Source organism: Sander vitreus, chromosome 16 (genome assembly GCF_031162955.1).
Source record: "Sander vitreus isolate 19-12246 chromosome 16, sanVit1, whole genome shotgun sequence".
In the NCBI taxonomy this organism is placed as follows: Eukaryota; Metazoa; Chordata; class Actinopteri; order Perciformes; family Percidae; genus Sander; species Sander vitreus.
The window spans coordinates 27,310,238-27,326,746 of record NC_135870.1 but is presented as its reverse complement, the minus strand read 5'-3'; the positions used below and the strand labels follow the sequence as shown (position 1 = coordinate 27,326,746).

At 41.7% G+C, this 16,509-nt stretch overlaps 1 protein-coding gene across 2 annotated transcripts in view; it reads left to right on the top strand.

The window, feature by feature from the left end:
* scai (suppressor of cancer cell invasion) overlaps positions 1-16,509 on the top strand; it is a 108,695-nt gene that overhangs the window by 11,312 nt on the left and 80,874 nt on the right. Inside the window, exons 2-5 of one of the 2 annotated variants that reach the window (XM_078271059.1) lie at positions 2,339-2,573; positions 2,944-3,029; positions 9,858-9,953; positions 10,377-10,463. In XM_078271059.1, coding sequence (XP_078127185.1) covers positions 2,547-2,573; positions 2,944-3,029; positions 9,858-9,953; positions 10,377-10,463 — 296 coding nt within the window. In that variant the 5' untranslated portion in view covers positions 2,339-2,546. The remainder of the gene's footprint in view (positions 1-2,338; positions 2,574-2,943; positions 3,030-9,857; positions 9,954-10,376; positions 10,464-16,509) is intronic. The other variant, XM_078271060.1, reaches the window with a different exon arrangement.

Sequence of the window (16,509 nt, the reverse complement as noted above, 5' to 3'; positions counted from 1 at the left end):
ATTAACCAAAGACATATTATCAGTAGTGGCCCATAGGGGGGTGGCCCTTCTGGCATTTGCCGAAATTCCAGATGGCCACTGGATATAATAAAAGATGTATCCTGGGATTCATTAAAAGTCGATGATTTGGCTTTGTTAATCTTTGCTGTAGAGAGCTCAAGCATAACTGTCTAGAAAATACGCCAACCACTGTTTTATACAAAGCGAGTGGGGGCAGCGTTGAGCTATCATTTTCTTGGTTGCGGTTGAGCCGGCTAGCCAAACTTTCTTCTGTCTCTTAAGCAGGTGCAATTTAGGGTTGTTGTTAAATCTCAATTATTTCTGAGACAATTGTACAGCAAAATTTGAAATTGTTACAGCTAATGTTTCAAACCACAGTCTAGCTGTACACCAACTATGGCTGGGACGGTATGGATTTTTTCTTACCGTGGTTGAAAAGCAAGAAATTCCTGCGGTAGAGCGGTATACCGCAACCCCCTTACGAGAGTAGCGTAAGTTAGAGCGAGAATGGCAGGGTGCCTTAAGTGAGTGACGTCAGTGCCCGTGTGGTCGCGCAAGGAGAGCGAGCGGTAACAGAGTAGCGTATGAGTGCCGCTGTGAGGAAAAGCGAGAGGAAAAAGAGATAGCAAAGTTGATGAAAAGTGAACAATAAAACAACAAGCTAGAACTTCTCAAGACACGGTGGCTTTATCTATTGTCAATACTGCCGGTAAAGTGAATGGTGTTACCATCGGAGACATTTCTCCGATGGCATTACACAGTTAGGCTACTCTCGCATATAGGCCTAATAGTCAACACGAATGGAATGTTGTGTCATGGAATGTTGTGTCATGGAACATTGCGCTCCCCAACTCGCGAAAGGTCGGATTTGCTCCATCCTTTGTTTTGTTTAGAAAACCTTGAATCCATGTAAGACATAATGTCATCAGACATAATCCATGTCATTAGAATCACTGAATCCATGTCATTAGAATCAATGAATCCATGTCATTAGACACAACGTGCACACATGTGCAGGCCAATGTTTTTTTTACGGTGATGACGGTGACAAGCTCAGACCTGCGGTAGGCGTCACGTGACCGCGGTATTGCGTTAATGCAGTAACCGTCCCAGCCCTAACACCAACTAGAACTAGTGTTTTTGTACTCTCCATTGTACAGGAGGCTCTCGGCAGCCTGCAGTTTAGTTTGGCCGCTGCAGGCTGAAGAGACGTGTGCTTCGAGCTCGGGTGAACAGAGAGAGAGAGCGGAGGTACCATGAAAGAGAGAAATATTCTGATCGTTTCATGCTTTATATTTTTTCAAAGTGTCATGCCGACCTGCGACAATTGGTCCAACCAATGACATAATTTGTCCCGCCCCGGTTGTTAGTGAGATCTCTTCTTATTTTTGTGCAGATTCCCCACTTGAAAGGGATTTGATGCATCCACCCCGAAATAAAGAACTGGATTTCACTCAATGACCAAACACTTCTTTTTCTTTTTTCCTCCTTTTTATTTTGGCATACTTCAGTTCAGTTTGACAGTTCCATTTCAATGATTGCTTCAGCCAAGGAAGGCATTTGGATTTTTGTAGGTCTTTTAAAGATGTTTAACAGTTTAGTCTTTAGTAGCAGTAGCAGGTGAAAAACCTTTAAACACAAAGAAAGAAAATATACACATTTTTATCATATTTTTCAACCATTTTTTAACCCAATTAAAAAAAATATATATAGTACTTTTTACCCTTATCTAAAAGTAGTAACATTTTATCATACCCATTAACATATTTAAAGTGCAATTATTTAAACCAACACATACATAACCTCAAAAGCATTATAAATTAGCTCATATTAGCCCTTTATCTCACCATGTTTTCTACTAAACCCTGAAGCAGTATGCACTTCTAACAGTTACCAACACTACCTCCACCCATTGTTTAGTTGACAAACATTTACAATAGTTGAAACACATTTGCAATCAAACGGTAAGCAGACAAGTCTCCCAGGCATTAATGGGTTAAGTGACGTTAGAGTCTCTGTATCGCTGCCGACCGTGTGGCTTCAGCTAAGCTAACAACAGCAGAAGCGATTTTCGGCAGTCTCAGTTCATTCAGAGCTCAGTTTCTTACCGGGTGCCATTCAGGTGTCGTAGGTCATCAGTTCCACATGCTTTAGCTGGCGATCACGGCAGCTTTTTGAACCGTGTCTTCTTTTCAACTCTCGCCGTTTGCAATATTGTTGATGAATTAAAAACGAGACTAAATGTGGTTTACAAGATAAAAACTATGCTAAAACGTCTCTTCATTTTCGTTGACCAAGACGAAATGTTATAACGTTATTTCGTCTCATTATTTTGCAGTTTCCTGTGTCTCGCTTCAGGGCTGCATCAGGTCGCACTGCACAGACGCAGGCGACGTTACTTCCTCAAGCCCCACTCGCGGCATTATTTAGAAGATGCAGCTGCGGTGAGTTAGCTAGTGTAAACGACAAACTAAATTAAGTCTGACACAGAGAAAGGGACTGATGGCCGGCCAGCCGGGGATTCGTCTTTGGGAGAAAAAGAAGAAATGACATTTGGAAAGAAAGAAATTGAGGTAAGTCAAGACATTAACGTAACGTTACTTTTTATTTTAGAAAGGTCATGCCAACTCATGAGGCTGTGGTTAATGTCTCATTTTAATGTTAGCTTTAAACGTTAGCCACTGGAGCTGAAAACGACTGAGACAAACGTGTGTGTGTGTGTGTGTGTGTGTGTGTGTGTGTGTGTGTGTGTGTGTGTGTGTGTGTGTGTCTTCTGTTTTGATTATGTAGACTTTTTTTTTTTATGGACAGTCAAGTCACTCACTCAGAGGTTGATTTACTATGGTAAAAATCATAGCAAGGATTTATGCTACTTAATATTTACAACAGTTAGAATTTCCAGAGGCTGCATCTGTCCTGACATTGTATCTATTCCTGTGCTAGATTCCAGAAATGGCACCAGTGAAGCAAGTCCCACCCAAGAAGATGGACAAGCCAACTAGTGCTCAGGATTTCTTTGCCATAAGGAGGTACAACTTGAATGTAATTTTTTTTTCTGGCATTGTCATGTGATGCTATTTTATTTATTTAAATGTATGTGTGTGTACTTCTAACACGTTTGGTTGGTAAAATAAATATGTTGTAAATTCAAATCAGAGCATCTTCCGTGTCTAGAATGGATGTATTCTTGAGTCTAAGGTAACAATAATATAATAAGATAACCTTGTTTGAAATGGGTTTGGCTAAAAGAGAATTTTGGTTTTGTCTATACTACTAGGTACGTATATTATATTGACTGCGTTAAATAGAAATGCATTACTAAAAAGAGACAAAAATACAATTTTCATTGACCAAAACTAGACTAAATGTCATCAGTTTTCGTCGACTAAAACTAGACGAAAATAGTCATGGATAATTCTGACTAAAATAAGACTAAAGCTCAGACTTTTAGTTGACTGAAACTTGACTAGACTAAAAAGACTGAATGTGACTAAAACTAATAAAAACTAAAATGACAGCTTGATACAAAGGCTAGACTAAAACTAAAATCACTAAAACGGGCCACCAAAAAAAACACTACGTCCCACATACCTCTCAACCTGGGTCGCAAAGCTGAGTCAGTTAACGTAGGTTAACCCTTTCAAACACAAAGTCAACCCTGGTTGAGCCCTTGGTGTGAATGGGGTATAAAAGATGCCCCGCTCTGGTGCATAGTAGGGAATGGTTTTTACCTCGCCTGGTGCCTGTACAATAAATACCGTATTGGTCCAAATATAAGACCGTTTTCATTTCCTGGAAATACGTCTAGATCTATATTTGGGGTCTAGACTTTTTTATGGAAATACACCCACAACAACACAAAACGAGTAAAACGCGTGTTGCCCTCCTAACTGAAGCTAGTGCCATGGCCTGAAACATGGAGAGACGCAGCCATCGCCTCAAAGTCTCAGCTGGACTCAAGCCAGCTGATAGTCGCGCTGTGACTAAGCAGTTCAAGTCGCAGAGGCTGGTTTTAGAATGTTAGGGACGTCACCATGCATTTCTTAAGTATTTCCATCACTGTTAAAACTCCAGGTGCATGCAGCAGTCCTTCACTTTTCTGTCTTGTTCCTGGTTTCTGGAAAAGATGAAGAAACAAGGTTTGTAACAGGAGAATGGGAATGGAGAGCTTTCCTTCTTGATAGAGCTGTGTAAATTGAATTATTACGTTGTTGTTATTATTTCAACAGCCAATGGAGAAGTCAGCTGGTAAACTATAGAAATGAAATGATCCATAATCCATTTTATTTTAATGTTACAAACAGCTGGTCGAAAAGGCAGAGTTTGAGACGGAGCCTCAACGACCTGTCAGTCTCATGGCAGTTCGAGAAATGGTTACGTTTTTATGAACAGGACACGATTGTCGTTTTTTTCGTGTGGTGATTACGAATTTTAATTTAATGTATTTTAATGGGAAGCATATTTCGTGATCACAGCACGACAACGATGGGGAGTAATCTGAAAAGCAGAAAATCCGCGTAGGGAGGTTGGTCGTAGTGGTGGATGGCTCAAACAATACAGGACTTTCACCCCGGAGAGCGGGGATCGCATCCGGCGTGTTGCAGTTCCTTTCCGCGTTATTCTCTTCCTAACCACAACCGTCCCGTTGTTTTCGGCGTGTCCTGCGTGTGACGGTTCCTTTCCCAGTATCTTCTTTTCCTAACCTCCTAACCGTCCTGTTGTTGTGGCATTTCATTCTGGCTGTGTAATTACCTCTCCACGCCCATATGTGTTGCACCTGTGTCTCATTGTCTTGTGTATTTCAGTTCAGTCTTCCCCTTTTCTGTTTTCCATATGTGCAGCCTTCAAGCGTTTTTCCCTGTTTCCTGTGTTCCTGTTTCCTTTGGATTTTTGACCATTGCCTATTTTTCGGATTTCCCCTTGCCTGTTGTTTCCTGGACTATGTTGCTTGTAAGTTTTATTAGTTCGTTAATAATACTTTACTCACCTGAGTCGTGCATTGTGGGTCCATTCTCTTGTGTGGTACGATCTCGCCACTAAGATGGACTCCGCCGGCTCGAGTGCGGTAAAAGTCGCTCTTCCATCTCAGGGACGGAAGCGTCACCAGCTGGAGGGGGTTCTGTCCACTATTTGACAGGAGATGCGAGGTATGGTGGAGCGTCAGCTGGGATTACAGAAAGCCGTTTGTGAATATATTTACAATAAAATTAAGTAATAATCATTGCACACAGCTGGTATAAGCTGAAAGAGAAGACATAAGATGTTGATGAGAATTAGAATTAAGTAAATTTACTATATGCACAGATATAAAAAAACAACAATAATTTAAGGATATTAAAGTGAATGACTTATTAGGGCCCGAGTGCAGACAGCGGCGAAGGCCCTATTGAAACTGAAGGAATTATTATTCCTTCGTCTGGCAAATTAATCACCTTTTTGAGGGGCTTAACATACTCAAAAACTCACCGAAAGTGGCGGTCGCATCAATCCTGGTGAAAATTTACATATTTTAAGGGTTTCGGGAATAGGCGCACAAAAATGGCTCGCTAGCGCCCCCTACAAAGTTTTAAAAAAGTGCGTTTAACAAAACGTGGTACACATATGTAGCATGTCAAGACGTACAAAAAAGCTCATTGGACCAATACCCTTAACGCAACAGGAAGCTCGCCATTTTGAATTGCAAGTTCCAAATTAGTGAGGTTTTGGTCATTTCCACGTCATACTTTAACGAACTCCTCCTAGAGATTTCATCCGATCGACTTCAAATTTGGTCAGTGCCATCTTAAGACCTTAGAGATGAGAAGTTATTAAAAGAAAAAAAAAAAACTTTTCGTCAAACGGTGAGCATTTATCGATTAGGAAGAAGTTGTTGGAAATTTAGTGTACATTGTCATATCTGCCTGAAATTTGTGAGGGGTGTGTGAGGTATCATTGAACTCAGCAGAGAGTTCCTTATTCATTGGTGATGGTTTGGCCCGCCCCCCATGCTTAAGGCGCTTCTGTTTTAATATGCGCAGCTTTTGTAGTCTTTACGGTAGTGGTTTAGTGGATGAGGAAACGCACAGAGTTAAGCCATCCCACGTGATACCACTCAGCCAATGAAGTCTTTGCATTCTGGGCGGTAAACATTGGGACTCTACAGTGCAGACAGATGAGGGAGTTAGAGGCAAGTTACACAGGAAAAAGTCTGATTAAAAAGATAGTGATACATATAGAAAACAAAGGGAGCGAAAACAGACGAATGAGACGGAGAAAGGGAGAGATAGACGAGTGTGCCGGAGAAAGTTGAGGAAAATACGAGTGAGACGGAGAAAGGGAGAGCGAGCCTACATACGAGTGCGCCGGAGTAAGTTCAGGAAAAGACGAGTGAAGGGCCATTCACATTGTACGCGGCATGCGCTGCGCTCGCCGTCATACATGCGCCAATATTTGAATGCACGTCACGTCTGCGTCCGGTGTTTACATCAGACGTGCAGTACATGCGACATTGTGGATAGTGATTTGGAGACAATGTTTCTGTCTTTGAAACAAAAGAAAGCCTTGGCACTTGCCCTGGTTGTGAGGAGAAGATGGAGGAAGGCAGCAGGAAGAAGGGTGTGGGTGCACGAGACCCTCAGGTCTAGAGAGCAGTTGGGGGAATTCCGGCTGGTGAAGGAGCTCCGCATTCACTGTGACCGGTTCCAGGGGTACTTTCGGCTCAACAGGGAGCAATTTGACAGTCTGCTGACGAGAGTCGGGCCTAACATTTCCCGGATGCGAACAACATTCCGAAAGCCCATTTCTACAACGGAGTGTCTGGCTATTTGTCTCTCCCTGATGTGTGGCTCCAGACAAGACAGTCTGGAAAAGTACTTCCAAGTCTGCCCCTGCACCACTTTTTTGTCTCCTCTCCTTTTTGTACCTGTCCCTTAGGTTCTTCCACCTTTTCTTCCACTCTTCCTCTAAATAGATGAAGACGTGTGGATTATTTTCATTTCTAAATAAAATGTTGCATTTCAACACTATGTGTCATTGCATGTTTATATACTTAAGTAAGAGGTCTTCAGTCTTGCAGCTGGGTATAATAAAGCTAAGATATGAGCCTACATTCATACATGCATCATTCATTCTCTGGAAAACACTGTTTAATGCATATGTGCAATTAATTCCTCCAAAACTGGAGCTTACACATTTGGAAATGGGTAGTTATTCTGTGTAACGGCCATATACCTACCTATATGTGAACTTCAATGAAAATGAACATGACTTGTGTCATCAGTCCAAAAATATTTTACATCATATAAACATACAAATACAATATTATTGTGTAATAACAATCAAGTGTAAATTGTAATTTCCCCATTGGGGATCAATAAAGAGTATAAATTATAATTTTTTATTTTTATTTTTTATAAAAAATACAAATATATCCTTCAAATACCTGTATGGAGCTGTATAATCAACTTGGTATTTGGTTTTCGCAGCTCACAACAGTAGGCTACAGTTCTTCTCAGTTTGGCGCATTTCTCAGATCAGAGATGACAATGTGTAACTTTGTCACATAGGGAATAGTGCTCCCTTTCATGTGCATTGGTCATTAGACTATACTTACAGAGTGAACTGTTAAATATGGACAGCAACACAAAGCAGTTTCACTATCTTGGTATAAACAATGGCGGAAGGACTTGTCAGTTTGATTCATAAATACTTGCTTTGGACACATTCATTGGTACTTGCTTTGGACACAAACAAAAGATTTCCAGCAAGATACACGATTTTTCAGGTCAGTCACTATGCGGTGCAGTTTACACCAATTGTTTTAAGAAATGCACTCACTGTTGCGCAAATGCAATTATGATTTGAAGTTGATTTCACATAGCTAAAACAAACCTGAATGAATAATGAATAAATTAAGAGGCTACAATAATCTATAGATTGTTTGTGGATCCACATGTATTCTGTGTTTTTGTTGTTGGTTTTTTCAGACACTTGAATGCACGTCACAGCGCACCGCGGCTGCTCTTGCGCGTGCCACGGTCAAAGTTGAACCTTGTTGAACTTTGACCGCGGCACAAGCTAGAGCGGCCAGCCACAAAATGCCGCTTGTGCTGCGCTTTGCTCAGCGCAGCGGCAGACCAGTTCTTGCGCACGCAAGCCATTGACAATAATGGTTTTAATAGCGCAGCGCTGCCGTTTGCGCGTACAATGTGAATGGCCCTTGAGATGGAGAAAGGGAGCGAAACAGACGAGTGAGGCAGAAAAAGGGTAACGGAGAAATAAGGAACAAATGGCACTCTCCAAAAAAAGAAAAGTGAACAGTGAAAACAGAGCATTTAATCCAGAATGGACAGACTCATTTCTGTTCATACTTCCCAATGGGAGCACTAAACCAGTGCGTCTCACACTGAGCCTCTTTCTGGCTCCAAATGGTCCCTGAGACTGCTTTCCCAGGTCTGAGGAAAGTAGCCCTATCTTGACCATGTTTGGCTCCACATACAACTGTGAGGCAGCTTTCTCCACAATGAACATAATTAAAACTAAATATCGTTCCATGCTCACCAATGAGCACCTTCATATGTGTATGAGAATGGCCCTGATTCCATTCAAGCCCAGGTTTAAAATCCTGGCAAGACAGGCTAAAGCTCAATTCTCTCACTGAGCAAAAACATGGGGGAGTGGGATATGAGGGGAAGAAAGTGATACTCTAAAACTGTTCAACTGTTAAGATCTGTTGAGATTTATTATTTGTAAAATTGGTTGAGACTGTTGAGTCAAGATGTGGAACAGAAAAGGGGAAATTCAAACTTTTCCCTCTTTTTATATTATTTTTCTGAAGTTAAGCACTTTTTTTGAAAATGCACAATTTTCATGTAACGTAACAGTAACGTTAATTTGTGTCGGAGAAATACAGCGTCTCCTGCTGCAGGGAGTCAAAGGGAGAGGAACCGCAGCGTTTGCTAACATTAGCTTCTTGTCTCATCTGGGGTAAACAGTAAATTCATCAAATTCAGTGTCCACAATGCTATTTTCCAATAAACTGTAGCTGTCATTTCACGGGACCCCCGTGAGTGCAGATTTCATGTCGCGGCTTTCGTTGCTGTTTGTCACTTTTCCTAAGATTGAGTGACAAGTAGTACTTGCCCTGTTGTTTATTTGGTTGCCATGACTGTATGTATACAGGCAGGCGCCGTTTCACTGGTTATGACGGTTTTCCCAAGATGGCGCCTGCCTGTACAGTGAACGGTACAGTCTTTATAAACTATCTTTTTAATAAACTGTCTGTACACTTACAAAATTCTCAATGGTTCGGTTTACATGTAGGGACCCTCATTATGCTATCGTTGAAGTGTGGTGCTAGTTTGAGCCTTGTTAGTGGTGTAAAAATAGTGATTTACCCTCTGCCCCGAAGGCTAGCGTTAGAAGCTAATCACCAGTTTGCGCTAGCTTGTTTCAAGCTAGAGACACATTCGATTAGCATGAAAACATATCCCAGAGAACGGTCAACTCGGTACACGTGTGTTATTATCCCCTAGGTTAATTTTGCGCTGGAATTGTCCGTTTAAGTTGTTACATTTGACTAATTTTGTGGCCGGCTGGCTAGTTAGCTAGCTTGCTCAGTTGTCAGTCTAGCACCAACCACGGTGGTTTCACATTACAAAATGCACCCTCATTCACTTCATCTTTCATCTTTAAAGAAAAAAGTCAGAAAACCCTGAAGAAGTTATAAGCGCAATGCCTTTTTAACCACTGTATTTCCCAAAATGTTTGAGTGGTCCTTTTTGCAGTCTGGTTGATTATAGAGCTGAGAGCATTTACATTTTATGTATGTGACTGTGTCCCTTTTCTCTCATATGATCATTATTGTTCTCTTTCTGCAGAGACCTTCCTCAGTATGGACACAAGCAGTGGCAGTCCTACTTTGGACGGACTTTTGATGTCTACACTAAGCTGTGGAAATTTCAGCAGCAGCACAGGTTATTTTCATCTCTTATTAGTTTACATTGTTTTCCAAGTTAGAATCAGTGGATGAAGTAAGCCATGTTTTAAGTATGTGGTCAGGGTAGAATCAACTGTCAAACTGAGGGTCTAAATAGGGCCAAATTGTGACATAGTAAATGTTTCTTTAACACAAATATGTATATGTTTATTAACACAAAAGACAGATGCACATTTCATAGGTGATGACTGTGACAGTGTAATTTGCCAGATGTTCTGTCACACTCAAATTGTTTTATTGTCTAGTGGGGGGGAATTGTTGGGTCTCTGTAAATTATAGTGTGATCTAGACCTACTCTTTCTGTAGTGTCCTGAGATAACTTCTGTTATGATTTGACACTATAAATAAAATTGAATTGAAATAGAATTGCTCAGTATTATATGTTTTCATTTATTGACAGGCAGGTTCTGGACAGTCGATATGGCTTGAAGAGATGGCAGATTGGGGAAGTTGCATCCAAAATTGGACAGCTTTACTACCACTACTAGTAAGTCAAACTATGTCTCGGCTATGCACATCACCAAGTGTTTTCACTGTCTCACTGTTGTATATACAATATATATCTTGATATTTTCTTCAATTGCACACATAAAATAAAAATAAATAAGGCATTAAAAAAAAACAGTTGAGGTCATGGGTCGATAGGGAATTTATTTTTTATTTTTATTTTTTCCCCAGTGGCAGCAAGGGATAATTATTATTTTTTTTCCTTTACAGTAGCGATGGATACTCTATTTTTTTCATAACATAGCCTACCTGTTATTACATGTACAGTTGTCGCTTAGTAAATTGAAAACATGGTAAGGCGTCATTCACGTGCATATTAAGTAGCCACATGTATCTGTTTTGGTCTTATACATCCACAGGTTTACCGCTCCAGCGGAGATGATGGTTCGTTTAGACAGCAGCTAAGTTTACAAGAGTTTGTCCAAAATTCAAGATTCATTGCAAAGTAAGAAACAGTTAGACTACAAACTGACATCTTTCATTTTAGCTTGTTTGTAAAAAGTCGCTCTTTGCAGAGTAGACTTTTTAATCATGGAGGGTTTATTGTAGGCTACTTACAGTAACGAGTGTAGCGTTAGTTCATCTGCGCCAGCGGCAGTAAATAATGTATAATCTGTATCGTTTCCAATTAGTTATATGTGCTGCATGAAGTAACGCACACGTGTGTGTGTGTGTGTGTGTCGCTGTTCAGAATCCCGTCTATCTTCCATAATGCAACGCTTGTATCCAAATGAATTGTGTTGTGAAGTTGTCGTTAGCTTCACTGCTGTTAGCCACCTCCATTGAGCCACAGGGACTTGCTGTAACGTTAAAGCACTCTAAAGGGTGTTTACCTTTCATTGTACAAAAATGTAATTATAGTTTGCCTCAAACTTTTTATTTGGGTATTTATTTAATTTGTATCATTTCATCCCCAAGCTCATAAAATAAATTTGGGTTGCACATAAATTGACAGGGTTGGTCGGAAACCGGAACCAAACAATTATTTTTGTTAGGCCTAATGGTAAGATGTAGGCCTACATCATGTAGCCTAATTCTAGTTACTGTGGAGATTGCGGCGTGTTCATACCGCAAGGCTTAGTGTGTCTCTGGATTCTGCAAATTCGTTGTTATCTGCCTATTTGTTTCTAGTCTGTTAAATCAAAACAGTCTCGCATACATATCGTACAACCGACAGGAACTTTTGGACATTGGATGTTGTAATCCTGTAGACTTTATTGACAATCGCTGACTCACTCCATAGATCACCAAGACAACAATCAGGCTGGAAGTCCTCACAAGCGGCGTCAAGACCATAAACAAAAATGGGGAAAGAGAGGAGGGCTAGGCTAAGGGCTAGGCTAAAACTAACTCATACATTATCTTAATCGATGTCATCAATTAAGATAACGTCAGATTACGAAAATCACTAAATAAATTAAATAAAACTTAATGTAATGCGGAACTAATGTAATGCGGAACTACTGTTAGATACGCGGGTTCTAGGGACACCTAATCTGTAGCCCCGCCTTAGCTCTGAAGCTAGCCGAGCTCCGCCTACATGCAGTTTTTTTTGGTCCAGTGAGTGAGTCAGAAATAGCAGCACTAAAGGACGAGTATGGCGAGTGGCGACCCACAAGAGTTAGAGGACCCGCTGGCCTCTTTAAGATCGCAAGTTTGGGAAAACTTCGAGACTGTATGGCTGCAGCCTAGAGCCTCCCGTGTCATGCCATCTCGTCTCATGCCCTCCCGCCTGGTGCCATCCCCGCCTCGAAAACTTCGGTCTTTGGGTCAGTTACAGTAGTAGGCTACAGGCGAGAGAGTGGTGGATAAGACGAGGACTGTGTGTCGCCGTTGTTCAGCAGTTGTTGGGTATGTGATTGGAAATACATCTAAAGGTGGTGATGCACCGAGCCGATTATCGGCTGTCGGACCGTCTGGCGAGGTCTGTGACTCGAGTTTGTTCGGCATGTCCCGTGCCTTCGTCCGTCGGAGGAGCCGTCGGCCTTCATTTGGGCCGACCCGACATGTTAAGTTGGAGACAGGGCAGTCGGGACTCACCCGGAAATGGTGAGCGGATGAGCCTCTCAAAATCTGACGAAAATCTTTTAAACTAACCTTCGTTGATCTGAAATGAATGACAGTCTGGCTGTGAATTTCCAGAGAAAAAAGAACCACGTGACGCGTTCGTCCAATCAGCTGCCAGGTTTTCATTTTCTGGGAAACAATACAGAGCAGCGCCGCCTGCTGTTATGGAGATGTATTACATTTTGCGCACGCGCAGAGCGTATGCTCAAGTCGGGGTCTCTTCGGTGTGTTCCGAGGCACTTTTTGGACCTCGGGGACCCGACTGATCAGTCCGACTGCCTTTTCTGCCAACGGTCGGCCGTCTGGTTGGTGTGTAACTACCTTAACATGCTAACGCATATCCGACGCCATCACCCATATGTGCTAATCACTGGAACGAGACAAAAAAACCCTACAGTGCTTAACCATCCTTTTAGATACAAATAATTAAAGTTAAATTAAAGGGAGAAGAGCTTGGATGTTAAACAAGAGCTTATTCATTATTTTACCTACTGTTAAAAAAAGCAAATACAGGCTACTCTTTTGTTTACTTTAAGTTTTTATTTTTGTATTCCTCCTGAAGTGACTTTATTTTGTTGTTGGATTGATAGCCTACATCTGGCTTCAGGTTGCACTAAAAATTAATTTTACTTGAACAGTGCAGTGTAATAAATTTGAACTTTATTGAAATTTGTTTTGTGTAAATTGTTAATAATTGAGCAATGGGAAAATAATCGCTAATTGAAAAAATTAATCATTAGATTAATCGAAAACAATTGTTAGATTAGTCGACTAATCGAAAAAGTAATTGCTCGATTAATCGTTTCAAAAATAATCGTTTGGGACAGCCCTAATCTTAATAACGACTCATCACTGGCACTGTCGAGTAAGGATGGGTCTTGAGACTCGGTTCTATTAAGGACCCAGTTCCAAATTTCTCCAAACCCGAAAATCAATAATGTCGAACTTATTGATACTGTTATCGAGACTAGTGGACCATATAACTTTATGTCTAAAAATAGATACGTGCGTGAACTGGAAAAATTATTTAAGTGCAGTGTGTGCATAAAGACTAGCTGCCCACCGCAAATCATTCAAAACATAGTCGGACTCGCTACCGAGAGCACCGTTCTGTGGGCCGCTTAATCGGCTCGTTAACCCTATGAGCCTGAGCTTGTTGTATACGACAAAAAGTGGCATTGTTTTTGTGCAATAAATCCAAACAGTTACATCCAAGATTGATACACTTTATGTCCATAGTTAATGAATTTTCGGTTGTTTATCGCCGCAAGCTTTGATGCTAACTGCCATTTTGATTTTCACATGGTGCTCTGGGAGACCATTCTGACCAATCAAAAGCTTGTTTACGTCTTGTCAACCAATGGGAGGGTTGGTCCGTCGTTGCAGATTAAACAAAGATCGTAAATAGTGAAGAGGAATCACCTGAGGGCAGATATGACCATAAGTTGTCAAAAATACGTTAGAGCTTAGAGGGTTAAAACAAAAACAGCAACTTAGACAGAAGACTACTACACTACTATGAATAATATAAATAATGCTACAATTAAATTTTTCTCAATGTAAATGCACACATACACATATGGAAAGAGTGTGTGTTTGTGTGTTTACTTTGTGCACACACATACACGTGTTCTCTCTGTACAACACAGATAGTTGCAAAAACAGATGTACACAATCGTGGAAGACTTAAACAACAGACGTGATACCAGCTCACATGCGGGAAGAGTTTGGGGGTTTCATCTCCTGCAGCCATCATCACAGACACTCGCATCAACAACAGGAGGGGGAGGGGCTGTGATACTCTATGCTGCACGTTGGCAGGCAGAGGGATTTCTGACCGGCACTTTATGTCGGCGACTACTCATTAAAAAAAACGTTTGGTTCGGTTTGGAAACCGTGACTTTTTCATACCGTGGTATACCTTAAAACCGGTAACCGGCCCATCCCTACTGTCGGACGGGGTTGCAAAATTCCCACAATTGCGGCTCCAGTGCACATGCACCTTTTGTGGTAGACGCACTGGCTCACCACTGGCCTTGTACTCTTTTATATACATTCCCCCCGATAACTGTGATTTCCCTTCTCATAGCTCCTCAAGCGGCCCACACGTTCACAGCGGTAAAAAACTATTTGTGCTGGCTGTGCCATTGTTTTTCTATGGGGAGAGCGCCCAACTGGGCAAAAGCGCTACCCTTGGTGTGGCGCACCACTCGAAATTGCCACTGAGCAGCGAGTGCGGTGCTCAAAGTTCACATTATTTCAACTTTTAAACTTCAACTTTCAAAGCACAACCAATGAGATAACAGTTACAACTGGTTATAGCTGTATGTGACGTAGCCAGATGCGACATTCAGAGAATGTATTGCTTTTCTAGGTGTACTGTCAATAAGGCGGTTTCTGAACAATATTCAGAACAGAAGTGCTCGCCATCCAATCGCCAAAAAATGCTATTCTTGCAGAAATCTCCAAATGTCAAGTGTTTGATACCAAATCACAGCATGGATTTTTCTATGGTGGTACTCAAGAACTTGGAGTCTTAATATGGTACTTTGGGGGGGCATTATTGACCATTTCTATCAATTCTCTAATGGTCAAAAATGGTTACACTTTGTCTGTCTGACAAATGGTAGCTGCAAAGTTGCTGCAACAACTTATGAGACATAAGCGTGTGAAAGGTGTGTGATCTACAATGTTCAACGCTGCACAGACAGAGCAGAGTAGAGACGTGAAGTGAAGATAATTTCATTTTTCAATACCGGTTAACAGGCTCGGTAGTGAACAGCTAACCTGCTGACGGACTCTGTATTTTTGTGTTTTTAACTACACCACTAATTTGGAACAAGGAAATAACAGGCGAACCAGCTTTAAAAGTGACGTGTTTTCTTTTTAAATAAGTGCTGTGCGGTGGATCTACTTAATGCCAATGTAATGAGTTAATGACTCGTGGATTTCAGTTCCTTTAAATAGTAAAGAAACTTTAAAGTAGATCTGAAAGGGAGATCACGTGACCGACGAATCACATGGCTGCTTGAGGCTAAAGCTCCTCGCCCCATTTCCGCATTTTCATTGAAAACCAGGTCTGTTCTTTTTTATTCGATGTCAATCGTTTCATTTGTCACCACGGTAACTTAGTGGAATGCCTGCAGGAGCGAAAAAGCAGGCCTCGCTGCCGTTTAACTGAGCACAGAACTCTGCCAACTCTGCTAACATGGCGACGGCTAGCGGGGATTCTGATGCTAACGCGGACCTACGCATGGAGCAGGCTATGACCAGGGTCCTGGAAAAGCAACAAAGCGGGCTTCAATCAGCGGTCCGCATCGCAGTGAAGGAAGCGTTAGCAGAAATTGACACCTCTCTACAACACATCAGGACAGAGCTTGAGAGGCAGGGAACTACAGTAAAAGACCTAATGCAGTGACTAGACGAGGCGCAGAAGGACAGCAGACAGATGAGAAACACGGTGAAAGCCTGCATTCACCAGAGGCAATTTGAGTTGAAGTTGTTTCAGTTGAAAACTGGAAGACAGATCAAGAAGAAACGATGTGCGCATCGTTGGACTGAAAGAGGGCAGCGAAAAGGATGACCCAGTTGGATTTTTGCAAAACCAGTTGCCAAAATGGATCCCCTCCTTACGGAACAGGACTACCATCGAAATTGACAGGGCACACAGAATCTACAGCAAGGGTGCAACGACGCGCACGCTGATTCTCAGGTGTCTGAGATACCAGGAGCAATTATCCAGGGGGCGAGACAAGTGCAGCAGGAAGGCCCGATTCGTGATTCCAACGCTGCGCTTTAAGCCTGACTTCAGCGCTTTCACTATCCAACGGCGCAAGGAATTTATAGGAGTGCAGTGCAAGCTGCATGCTAAAGGCATCCCAAACTTTCTTATTTATCCTGCAACTCTAAGAGTAAACCACGGAGGGAGAACGCTCACATTCACTACACCAGAGGAAGCG